This window comes from Salmo salar, chromosome 02 (assembly GCF_965601325.2).
Source record: "Salmo salar chromosome 02, fSalSal1, whole genome shotgun sequence".
Classification (NCBI taxonomy): Eukaryota; Metazoa; Chordata; class Actinopteri; order Salmoniformes; family Salmonidae; genus Salmo; species Salmo salar.
In genome coordinates, this window is record NC_138292.1 from 71,875,381 (window position 1) to 71,888,419 (window position 13,039).

At 48.1% G+C, this 13,039-nt stretch overlaps 1 protein-coding gene across 1 annotated transcript in view; it reads right to left on the bottom strand.

Moving 5' to 3' along the window:
* LOC106591151 (slit homolog 1 protein) overlaps positions 1–13,039 on the bottom strand; it is a 164,518-nt gene that overhangs the window by 25,411 nt on the left and 126,068 nt on the right. Inside the window, exons 16-22 of the mRNA XM_082966607.1 lie at positions 10,006–10,150; positions 9,852–9,926; positions 9,421–9,564; positions 8,820–8,963; positions 5,288–5,454; positions 4,989–5,127; positions 4,540–4,608 (exon numbers count right to left, since the gene is read on the bottom strand). Coding sequence (XP_082822733.1) covers positions 4,540–4,608; positions 4,989–5,127; positions 5,288–5,454; positions 8,820–8,963; positions 9,421–9,564; positions 9,852–9,926; positions 10,006–10,150 — 883 coding nt within the window. The remainder of the gene's footprint in view (positions 1–4,539; positions 4,609–4,988; positions 5,128–5,287; positions 5,455–8,819; positions 8,964–9,420; positions 9,565–9,851; positions 9,927–10,005; positions 10,151–13,039) is intronic.

A 13,039-nucleotide genomic window follows, 5' to 3' on the forward strand; every position in this document is an offset into this window, starting at 1 on the left:
CTCACACCAGACACACTAACAGACAGTAATGCTTAACTCACAACAGACACACTAACAGACAGTAATGGTTAAATCACAACAGACACACTAACAGACAGTAATGCTTAACTCACAACAGACACACTAACAGACAGTAATGGTTAACTCACAACAGACACACTAACATACAGTAATGGTTAACTCACAACAGACACACTAACAGACAGTAATGGTTAACTCACACCAGACACACTAACAGACAGTAATGGTTAACTCACAACAGACACACTAACAGACAGTAATGGTTAACTCACAACAGACACACTAACAGACAGTAATGGTTAAATCACAACAGACACACTAACAGACAGTAATGCTTAACTCACAACAGACACACTAACAGACAGTAATGGTTAACTCACAACAGACACACTAACAGACAGTAATGGTTAACTCACAACAGACATACTAACAGACAGTAATGCTTAACTCACAACGGACACACTAACAGACAGTAATGGTTAACTCACAACGGACACACTAACAGACAGTAATGGTTGACTCACAACAGACACACTAACAGACAGTAATGGTTAACTCACAACAGACACACTAACAGACAGTAATGGTCAACTCACAACAGACTCACTAACAGACACACTAACAGACAGTAATGCTTAATTCACAACAGACACACCAACAGTCAGTACTGGTTAACTCACAACAGACACACTAACAGACAGTAATGGTTAACTCACAACAGACACACTAACATACAGTAATGGTTAACTCACAACAGACACACTAACAGACAGTAATGGTTAACTCACAACAGACACACCAACAGACAGTAATGGTTAACTCACAACAGACACACTAACATACAGTAATGGTTAACTCACAACAGACACACCAACAGACAGTAATGGTTAACTCACAACAGACACACTAACATACAGTAATGCTTAACTCACAACAGACACACTAACCGACAGTAATGCTTAACTCACAACAGACACACTAACATACAGTAATGCTTAACTCACAACAGATACACTAACATACAGTAATGCTTAACTCACAACAGACACACTAACAGACAGTAATGCTTAACTCACAACAGACACACTAACAGACAGTAATGCTTAACTCCCACCAGACACACTAACAGACAGTACTGGTTAACTCACAACAGACACACTAACAGACAGTAATGCTTAACTCACAACAGACACACTAACAGACAGTAATGGTTAACTCACAACGGACACACTAACAGACAGTAATGGTTAACTCACAACAGACACACTAACAGACAGTAATGGTTAACTCACAACAGACACACTAACAGACAGTAATGGTTAACTCACAACAGACACACTAACAGACAGTAATGCTTAACTCACAACAGACACACTAACAGACAGTAATGCTTAACTCACAACAGACACACTAACAGACAGTAAAGCTTAACTCACAACAGACACACTAACAGACACACTAACAGACAGTAATGGTTAACTCACAACAGACACACTAACAGACAGTAATGGTTAACTCACAACAGACACACAAACAGACAGTAATGGTTAACTCACAACAGACACACTAACAGACAGTAATGCTTAACTCACAACAGACACACTAACAGACAGTAATGCTTAACTCACAACAGACACACTAACATAAGTAATGGTTAACTCACAACAGACACACTAACAGACAGTAATGCTTAACTCACAACAGACACCCTAACAGACAGTAATGGTTAACTCACAACAGACACACTAACAGACAGTAATGGTTAACTCACAACAGACACACTAACAGACAGTAATGGTCAACTCACAACAGACTCACTAACAGACACACTAACAGACAGTAATGCTTAACTCACAACAGACACACCAACAGTCAGTAGTGGTTAACTCACAACAGACACACTAACAGACAGTAATGGTTAACTCACAACAGACACACTAACATACAGTAATGATTAACTCACAACAGACACACTAACAGACAGTAATGGTTAACTCACAACAGACACACCAACAGACAGTAATGGTTAACTCACAACAGACACACTAACATACAGTAATGGTTAACTCACAACAGACACACCAACAGACAGTAATGGTTAACTCACAACAGACACACTAACAGACAGTAATGGTTAACTCACACCAGACACACTAACAGAGAGTAATGCTTAACTCACAACAGACACACTAACAGACAGTAATGGTTAACTCACAACAGACATACTAACAGACAGTAATGCTTAACTCACAACAGACACACTAACAGACAGTAATGGTTAACTCACAACAGACACACTAACAGACAGTAATGGTTAACTCACAACAGACACACTAACAGACAGTAATGCTTAACTCACAACAGACACACTAACAGACAGTAATGTTTAACTCACAACAGACACACTAACAGACAGTAATGGTTAACTCACAACAGACATACTAACAGACAGTAATGCTTAACTCACAACGGACACACTAACAGACAGTAATGGTTAACTCACAACGGACACACTAACAGACAGTAATGGTTAACTCACAACAGACACACTAACAGACAGTAATGGTCAACTCACAACAGACTCACTAACAGACACACTAACAGACAGTAATGCTTAACTCACAACAGACACACCAACAGTCAGTACTGGTTAACTCACAACAGACACACTAACAGACAGTAATGGTTAACTCACAACAGACACACTAACAGACAGTAATGGTTAACTCACACCAGACACACTAACAGACAGTAATGCTTAACTCACAACAGACACACTAACAGACAGTAATGGTTAAATCACAACAGACACACTAACAGACAGTAATGCTTAACTCACAACAGACACACTAACAGACAGTAATGGTTAACTCACAACAGACACACTAACATACAGTAATGGTTAACTCACAACAGACACACTAACAGACAGTAATGGTTAACTCACACCAGACACACTAACAGACAGTAATGGTTAACTCACAACAGACACACTAACAGACAGTAATGGTTAACTCACAACAGACACACTAACAGACAGTAATGGTTAAATCACAACAGACACACTAACAGACAGTAATGCTTAACTCACAACAGACACACTAACAGACAGTAATGGTTAACTCACAACAGACACACTAACAGACAGTAATGGTTAACTCACAACAGACATACTAACAGACAGTAATGCTTAACTCACAACGGACACACTAACAGACAGTAATGGTTAACTCACAACGGACACACTAACAGACAGTAATGGTTGACTCACAACAGACACACTAACAGACAGTAATGGTTAACTCACAACAGACACACTAACAGACAGTAATGGTCAACTCACAACAGACTCACTAACAGACACACTAACAGACAGTAATGCTTAACTCACAACAGACACACCAACAGTCAGTACTGGTTAACTCACAACAGACACACTAACAGACAGTAATGGTTAACTCACAACAGACACACTAACATACAGTAATGGTTAACTCACAACAGACACACTAACAGACAGTAATGGTTAACTCACAACAGACACACCAACAGACAGTAATGGTTAACTCACAACAGACACACTAACATACAGTAATGGTTAACTCACAACAGACACACTAACAGACAGTAATGGTTAACTCACACCAGACACACTAACAGACAGTAATGGTTAACTCACAACAGACACACTAACAGACAGTAATGGTTAACTCACAACAGACACACTAACAGACAGTAATGGTTAAATCACAACAGACACACTAACAGACAGTAATGCTTAACTCACAACAGACACACTAACAGACAGTAATGGTTAACTCACAACAGACACACTAACAGACAGTAATGGTTAACTCACAACAGACACACTAACAGACAGTAATGGTCAACTCACAACAGACTCACTAACAGACACACTAACAGACAGTAATGCTTAACTCACAACAGACACACCAACAGTCAGTAGTGGTTAACTCACAACAGACACACTAACAGACAGTAATGCTTAACTCACAACAGACACACTAACAGACAGTAATGGTTAACTCACACCAGACACACTAACAGACATTAATGCTTAACTCACAACAGACACACTAACAGACAGTAATGGTTAACTCACAACAGACACACCAACAGACAGTAATGGTTAACTCACAACAGACACACTAACAGACAGTAATGGTTAACTCACAACAGACATACTAACAGACAGTAATGCTTAACTCACAACGGACACACTAACAGACAGTAATGGTTAACTCACAACAGACACACTAACAGACAGTAATGGTTAACTCACAACAGACACACTAACAGACAGTAATGCTTAACTCACAACAGACACACTAACATAAGTAATGGTTAACTCACAACAGACACACTAACAGACAGTAATGCTTAACTCACAACAGACACCCTAACAGACAGTAATGGTTAACTCACAACAGACACACTAACAGACAGTAATGGTTAACTCACACCAGACACACTAACAGACAGTAATGGTCAACTCACACCAGCTGCAGGTGTTTGAAGGTGGACAGTTCTCTGGGCACCATGCTGAACTGGTTCCCATCCAGATACCTGAGAAGAGGAGGAGGAGGAGGAGGACACTGTGGTTAAACAAAGAAACTAAGTTATACCAGCTATTAGTCAGTAAGCCTTGTCCTAGCCAGAACAGCCTATAGGGTTATACCTACCTATTAGTCAGTAAGCCTTGTCCTAGCCAGAACAGCCTATAGGGTTATACCTACCTATTAGTCAGTAAGCCTTGTCCTAGCCAGAACAGCCTATAGGGTTATACCTACCTATTACACAGGTAATACGTTATATAACTAAGTGCTAACTGGTGAACTGAGAATGTAAGAAAAGTGTATTGCAGATCTCTAAGCCCTAACCCCTAGCACCCTTCCCTTTGTCTCCTGCCCCCTTGCCCTGACCTCTAACCCCAATTTGTGACTTACAGTTCAGTGACGTTGCGGGGCAACCCCTTGGGCATGGCCTGGAGGTGTTTGTTACTACAGCGGACCACCGTCTCTGTACAGGTACACTCACTGGGACACTGAGGACGAGCTACACAGCTACTCTCCTCCAATACAGCACCTGGGAGAGAAGGGAGACTAGTTAAAATATTTTGAAATTGAACATACTTATATCACTTTCGATCAATGAAATTATAAAATCTCTATGTGTCCTTGTGTGTGATGTGTGTTTCTGCGTGAGTCCGTGCGTGTGTGTGTGTGCGTGCGTGCGTGTGTCGTACCGTCGTCGCAGCGGAAGTCTGGTGCTGCTACGTCCTGTAGTGGGATCTCTCTGAGGAAGGAGGGGCTCTGGCAGCGAGGGTTCCCTGTTACGATTCGTCTAGAACGAAGCCATGCCCCCAACCACGCCAGACGACAGTCACAGTTAAACGGGTTGGCCAGCAGGTTCCTGAGGGAGGGAGAGGTGGGGGGAAGAGAGGAAGACAGAGGGGGAGAGAGGTGGGGGGGAGAGAGAGGTGGGGGGGGGGAGAGAGAGAGGTGAGGTGGGGGGGAGAGAGGTGGGGGGGGAGGGAGAGAGGGGGGCGGAAGAGAGGAAGACAGAGGGAGAGAGAGGTGGGGGGAGAGAGAGAGATGGGAGGAAGAGAGAGAGGTGGGGGGGAAGAGAGAGAGGTGGGGGGGAAGAGAGAGAGGTGGGGGGGAAGAGTGAGAGGTGGGGGGAAGAGAGAGAGGTGGGGGGAGAGAGAGAGAGGTGGGGGGGAAGAGAGGTGGGGGGGAAGAGAGAGAGGTGGGGGGAGAGAGAGAGGTGGGGGGGAGAGAGAGAGGTGGGGGGAAGAGAGAGAGGTGGGGGGAAGAGAGAGAGGTGGGGGGGATGAGAGAGACGTGAGTGAAGAGAGGAAGACAGAGGGAGAGAGAGGTGGGGGGGAGAGAGAGAGGTGGGGGGGAAGAGAGAGAGGGGGGGAGAGAGAGAGGTGAGGTGGGGGGGAGAGAGAGGTGGGGGGAAGAGAGAGAGAAGGGGGGAAGAGAGAGAGGTGGGGGGGAAGAGAGGAAGACAGAGGGAGAGAGAGGTGGGGGGAAAGAGAGAGAGGTGAGGTGGGGGGGAGAGATGGGGGAGAAGAGAGAGAGGTGGGGGGGAAGAAAGAGAGGGGGGGAGAGAGAGAGGTGGGGGGGAAGAGAGAGAGGTGGGGGGAGAGAGAGGTGGGGGGGAAGAGAGAGAGGTGGGCGGAATAGAGAGAGGTGGGGGGGAAGAGAGAGAGGTGGGGGGGAAGAGAGGAAGACAGAGGGAGAGAGAGGTGGGGGGGAAGAGAGGAAGACAGAGGGAGAGAGAGGTGGGGGGGAAGAGAGAGAGGTGGGGGGGAAGAGAGGAAGACAGAGGGAGAGAGAGGTGGGGGGGAAGAGAGAGAGGTGGGGGGGAAGAGAGAGAGATGGGGGGGAGAGAGAGAGGTGGGGCGGAAGAGAGAGAGGTGGGGGGAAGAGAGAGAGGTGGGGGGGAAGAGAGAGAGGTGGGGGGGAAGAGAGAGAGGTGGGGGGGAAGAGAGAGAGGTGGGGGGGAAGAGAGAGAGGTGGGGGGGAAGAGAGAGAGGTGGGGGGGAAGAGAGAGAGGTGGGGGGAGAGAGAGAGGTGGGGGAAGAGAGAGAGGTGGGGGGAAGAGAGAGAGGTGGGGGAAGAGAGGAAGACAGAGGGAGAGAGAGGTGGGGGGAAGAGAGAGAGGTGGGGGGAAGAGAGAGAGATGGGGGGGAGAGAGAGAGGTGGGGCGGAAGAGAGAGAGGTGGGGGGAAGAGAGAGAGGTGGGGTGGAAGAGAGAGAGGTGGGGGGGAAGAGAGGAAGACAGAGGGAGAGAGAGGTGGGGGAAGAGAGAGGTGGGGGAAGAGAGGAAGACAGAGGGAGAGATAGGTGGGGGGAAGAGAGAGAGGTGGGGGGAAGAGAGAGAGGTGGGGGGGAGAGAGAGAGAGGTGGGGGAAGAGAGAGAGGTGGGGGGAAGAGAGAGAGGTGGGGGGAAGAGAGAGGTGGGGGAAGAGAGGAAGACAGAGGGAGAGAGAGTTGGGGGGAAGAGAGAGAGGTGGGGGGAAGAGAGAGAGGTGGGGGGGAGAGAGAGGTGGGGCGGAAGAGAGAGAGGTGGGGGGAAGAGAGAGAGGTGGGGGGGAAGAGAGAGAGGTGGGGGGAAGAGAGAGAGTTGGGGGGAAGAGAGAGAGGTGGGGGGAAGAGAGAGATGTGGGGGGGAGAGAGAGAGGTGGGGGGAGAGAGAGGTGGGGTGGAAGAGAGAGAGGTGGGGGGAAGAGAGAGAGGTGGGGGGGAAGAGAGAGAGATGGGGGGGAGAGAGAGAGGTGGGGGGAAGAGAGGAAGACAGAGGGAGAGAGAGGTGGGGGGAGAGAGAGAGGTGGGGGGGAAGAGAGAGAGGTGGGGGGGAAGAGAGAGAGGTGGGGGGAAGAGAGAGAGTGTGGGGGGAGAGAGAGAGGTGGGGGGGAAGAGAGAGAGGTGGGGGGAAGAGAGAGAGTTGGGGGGAAGAGAGGAAGACAGAGGGAGAGAGAGGTGGGGGGAGAGAGAGAGGTGGGGGGGAAGAGAGAGAGGTGGGGGGAAGAGAGAGAGGTGGGGGGGAAGAGAGAGAGGTGGGGGGAAGAGAGAGAGTTGGGGGGAAGAGAGAGAGGTGGGGGGGAAGAGAGGAAGACAGAGGGAGAGAGAGATGGGGGGAGAGAGAGAGGTGGGGGGAGAGAGAGAGATGGGGGGAGAGAGAGAGGTGGGGGGAGAGAGAGAGGTGGGGGAAGGGAGAGAGGTGGGGGAAGAGAGAGAGGTGGGGGAAGAGAGAGAGGTGGGGGAAGGGAGAGAGGTGGGGGAAGAGAGAGAAGTGGGGGAAGGGAGAGAGATGGGGGGAGAGAGAGAGGTGGGGGGAAGGGAGAGAGGTGGGGGAAGATAGGAAGACAGAGGGAGAGAGAGGTGGGGGGAAGAGAGAGAGGTGGGGGAAGAGAGAGAGGTGGGGGGGAGAGAGAGAGAGGTGGGGGGGGAGAGAGAGGTGGGGGGGGAGAGAGAGAGGTGGGGGGGAAGAGAGAGAGGTGGGGGGAAGAGAGAGAGTTGGGGGGAAGAGAGAGAGGTGGGGGGAGAGAGAGAGGTGGGGGGAAGAGAGAGGTGGGGGAAGAGAGAGAGGTGGGGGAAGAGAGGAAGACAGAGGGAGAGAGAGGTGGGGGAAGAGAGAGAGGTGGGGGGATGAGAGAGAGGTGGGGGGAGAGAGAGAGAGGTGGGGGGGAGAGAGAGAGGTGGGGGGAAGAGAGAGAGGTGGGGGGAAGAGAGAGAGTTGGGGGGAAGAGAGAGAGTTGGGGGGACGAGAGAGAGGTGGGGGGAAGAGAGAGAGGTGGGGGGAAGAGAGAGGTGGGGGAAGAGAGAGAGGTGGGGGAAGAGAGGAAGACAGAGGGAGAGAGAGGTGGGGGAAGAGAGAGAGGTGGGGGGATGAGAGAGAGGTGGGGGGAGAGAGAGAGAGGTGGGGGGGAGAGAGAGAGGTGGGGGGAAGAGAGAGAGGTGGGGGGAAGAGGGAGAGGTGGGGGGAGAGAGAGAGGTGGGGGGAAGAGAGAGAGGTGGGGGGAGAGAGAGAGGTGGGGGGAAGAGAGAGAGGTGGGGGGAAGAGAGAGAGGTGGGGGGAGAGAGAGAGGTGCGGGGAAGAGAGAGAGGTGGGGGGAGAGAGAGAGGTGGGGGGGAGAGAGAGAGGTGGGGGGGAGAGAGATGGAGGGAGAAATAGGGGGAGAGAAAGAGAGTGTGAGAGCGAGAAAGAGAGAGACAGTCAGTCTATAACAGAGTTCTAAAACTCTTCAAGGATGATTTGTGTCTTACAGTGTAGAGAGGTTGGGCAGTGTGTCGAAGGCCCCAGGCATTATGGTGTGGAGCTGGTTGTCATAGAGAGACAACAGGCGGACGCTGGTCAGACCAGTGAAGCTGCCGTTATGGATACAGCTGATACGGTTGTTCCTCAACATCCTACAACACACAGAGACACACAGAGACACTGTAGTCATTGGTGAAGACAGCATTTTATATTGATGACGACAATTATCCTTCAAGACTTTTGAGTTGGCCATTTTCATTATTGCAATAATTAAATCGATATTAAATAAAGATGATCGTTTGAAGAAATGACAAAGTCTCCTTCAGTGTGAATTTCCACGACAAATAGCAATAAGGCACATCGGGGTGGCCAGAAGAAGACAGGCCACCCCTCAGAGCCTGGTTCCTCTCTAGGTTTCTTCCTAGGTTCCTGCCTTTCTAGGGAGTTTTTCCTAGCCACCGTGCTTCTACATCTGCATTGCTTGCTGTTTGGGGTATTAGGCTGGGTTTCTGTATAGCACTTTGTGACATCGGCTGATGTAAAAAGGGCTTTATAAATACATTTGATTGATTGATGATGATGATGATAATGATGAAGGTGCTAACTCACAGCATGCGGAGGCCGCCCATGCCCCTGAACATGGTCCCTCTGACAGAGTCCAGGTGATTGGCTGTCAGGTGGAGCTCCACGACAGACCCCGCCCCCTCAAACACTCCGTCCTCGATCTCTGAGATCTTGTTGTTGCTAAGGTTACTGAAAAACACATTATGCTTGTTACAAACAAACAAACCAATAGTCAACTGAATTATCCAATAACATACAAGACAAGTGGCCTTTTATGGTTACTAATGAATAGATATGAATTCCTTTTAGATATTGGTTTGAAATATTATGCCTTGTTACACCTCATTAGCAGTTACAGTATGTTTATTAATTATATTATTATTAAAATGTTTATGAATAAATGTGATGAATTAATACAAAAAAAATCAACAATGGTGGTTAACTTAACACTTCAGAAGTAAATTGAGAGAGCGTACATTTTCTTGAGCTGAGAGAGGGTCTTGAAGACACCGGTGGCTTCCAGCACTGAGATGTCATTGTTGTTGAGACGCCTGAGACAGGAGGAGAAAACGGTCAGAGAACAGACAGAAAGCAGCAATAGATAACATTATACTGTGTGTATGTCCTTACAGCTCGGTGGTAGAGGCAGGTAGGTGTTGGGGGAACTTGGTGAGACGGAGGTTAGAGCAGTCCACTACGTTAGCTTCACAGCGACACTTAGCGGGACACACTGGCTTACTGTTACACTCATTATTCAGACGGGTGTCTTCTGTACCTGTACACATAGAGCACACCGTATTATCACACAGAAGACTCCGTATTGTCACACAGAACACACTGTATACATACCACCACAGTCAGAGGCTGGCACAAAGACAGCATTGAATGAGCTGTATTCCGCCATAAGCAAACAAGAAAACGTTCACCCAGAGGCGGCACTCCTAGTAGCCGGGGACTTTAATGCAGGGAAACTTAATAAATCCGTTTTACAACATTTCTATCAGCATGTTAAATTTGCAACCAGAGGAAAAAAAACTCTGGACCACTTATACTCCACACACAGAGACGCATACAAACTCTCCCACGCACTCCATTTGGCAAATCTGACCATAATTCTATCCTCCTGATTCCTGCTTACAAGAAAAAATGCAAGCAGGAAGCACCAGTGAGCACAAGTGGTAAGATGAAGCAGATGCTAAGCTACAGGACTGTTTTGCTAGCACAGAATGGAATATGTTCTGGGATTTCTCAGATGGCATTGAGGAGTACACCACATCAGTCATTGGCTTCATCAATAAGTGCATCGATGATGTCGTCCCCACAGAGACCGTACATACATACCCTAACCAGAAGCCATGGATTACAGGCAACATCTGCACTGAGCTAAAGGCTAGAGCTGCCGCTTTCAAGGAGCGGGACTCTAACCCGGAAGCTTATAAGAAATCCTGCTATGCCCTCCGTCGAACCATCAAACAGGCAAAGCATCAATACAGGACTAAGATCAAATCGTACTACACCAGCTCTGAAGCTCGTCGGATGTGGTAGGGCTTGCAAAACATTACAGACTGCAAAGGGAAGCACAGCCGAGAGCTGCCCAGTCACACAAGCCTACCAGATGAGCAAAACTAATTCTATACTTGCTTCAAGGCAAATAACACTGAAACATGCATGAGAGCACCAGCTGTTCCAGAAGACTGTGTGATCACTCTCTCCGCAGCCGATGTGAGTAAGATCTTTAAACAGGTCAACACTCACAAGACTGCAGGGCCAGACGGATTACCAGGACGTGCACTGCGAGCATGCGCTGACAAACTGGCAAGTATCTTCACTGACATTTTCAACCTCTCCCTGTCCGTGTCTGTAATACCAACATGTTTTAAGCAGACCACCGTAGTGCCTGTGCCCAAGAACACTAAGGTAACCTGCCTAAATGACTACCGACCTGTAGCACTCACATCTGTAGCCATGAAGTGCTTTGAAAGACTGGTCATGGCTCACATCAACACCATTATCCCAGAAACCCTAGACCACTCCAATTTGCATACCGCACCAACAGATCCACAGATTATGCAATTTCTATTGCACTCCACACTGCCCTTTCCCACCTGGACAAAATGAACCCTATTTTGAGAATGCTATTCATTGACTTCATCTCAGCGTTCAACGCCATAGTGCCCTCAAAGCTCATCAATAAGCTCAGGACCCTGGGACTAAACACCTCCCTCTGAAACTGGATCCTGGACTTCCTGAAAGGCCACCCCAAGGTGGTAAGGGTGGGTGACAACACATCCGCCACGCTGATCCTCAACACAGGGGCCCCTAAGGAGTGCGTGCTCAGTCCCCTCCTGTACTCCCTGTTCACTCATGACTGCACGGCCAGGCACAACTCCAACACCATCATTAAGTTTGCCGATGACACAACAGTGGTAGGACTGATCACCGACAACGACGAGACGGCCTATAAGGAGGAGGTCAGAGACCTGGCCCTGTGGTGCCAGGACAACAACCTCTCCCGCAACGTGATCAAGACAAAGGAGATGATTGTGGACTACAGGAAAAAGATGACCGAGATGCCCCCATTCTCATCGACGGGGCTGTAGTGGAGCAGGTTGAGGGCTTCAAGTTCTTTGGTGTCCACATCAACAAACTAGAATGGTCCAAACACACCAAGACAGTCGTGAAGAGGGCACAACAAAACCTATTCCCCCTCAGGAGACTGAAAATATTTGTCATTGGTCCTCAGATCCTCAAAAGGTTCTACAGCTGCACCATCGAAAGCATCCTGAATGGTTGCATCACTGCCTGGTATGGCAACTGCTCAGCCTCCGACCGCAAGGCACTACAGAGGGTAGTGCAAACGGCCCAGTACATCACTGGAGCCAAGCTTCCTGCCACCCAGGACCTCTACACCAGGCGGTGTCAGAAGAAGGCCCTAAAAATTGTCAAAGACTCCAGCCACCCTAGTCATAAGACTGTTCTCTTTGCTACCGCATGGCAAGCGGTACCAGAGAACCAAATCTAGGTCCAAGAGGCTTCTAAACAGCTTCTACCCCCAAGCCATAAGACTCCTGAACATCTAACCAAATGGCTACCCAGACTACTTGCATTGCCCCCCCCCCCACCACCTCTCCCCCCCTTTTACACCGCTACTACTATATAGTCTCACTATTGTTATTTTACTGCTGCTCTTTAATTACTTGTTACTTTTATTTCTTATCTGTATTTTTTTCAACTGCATTGTTGGTTAGGGGCTCGTAAGTAAGCATTTCACTGTAAGGTCTACACCTGTTGTATTCGGCGCATGTGACTACTAAAATTTGATTTGATCACATAGAACACACTGTCTTATCAAATATAACATACTGTATTTACATATACAACACACATAGAATTAGGGTTTCAAATGTCCGGTAACTTCCACAAATGTCCCAAGTTTTCCATAAACCCAAGTGAAATGTTCCTGGAATCAGGAGGGAATAAGCAGGAAACCTGGGAATTCTGGGAAAGTTCCCGGAATTTTGCAACCCTACATAGAACACAGTTTAGTATTTTCATACCCAGTTACTGTTTAGCATCCAACATGCCTGGACACAACACAACACAGAAGTCACAGTTCATTCGACATGTTCTATACGTCACACATGAGCAGGTCCAATGTGCAGGA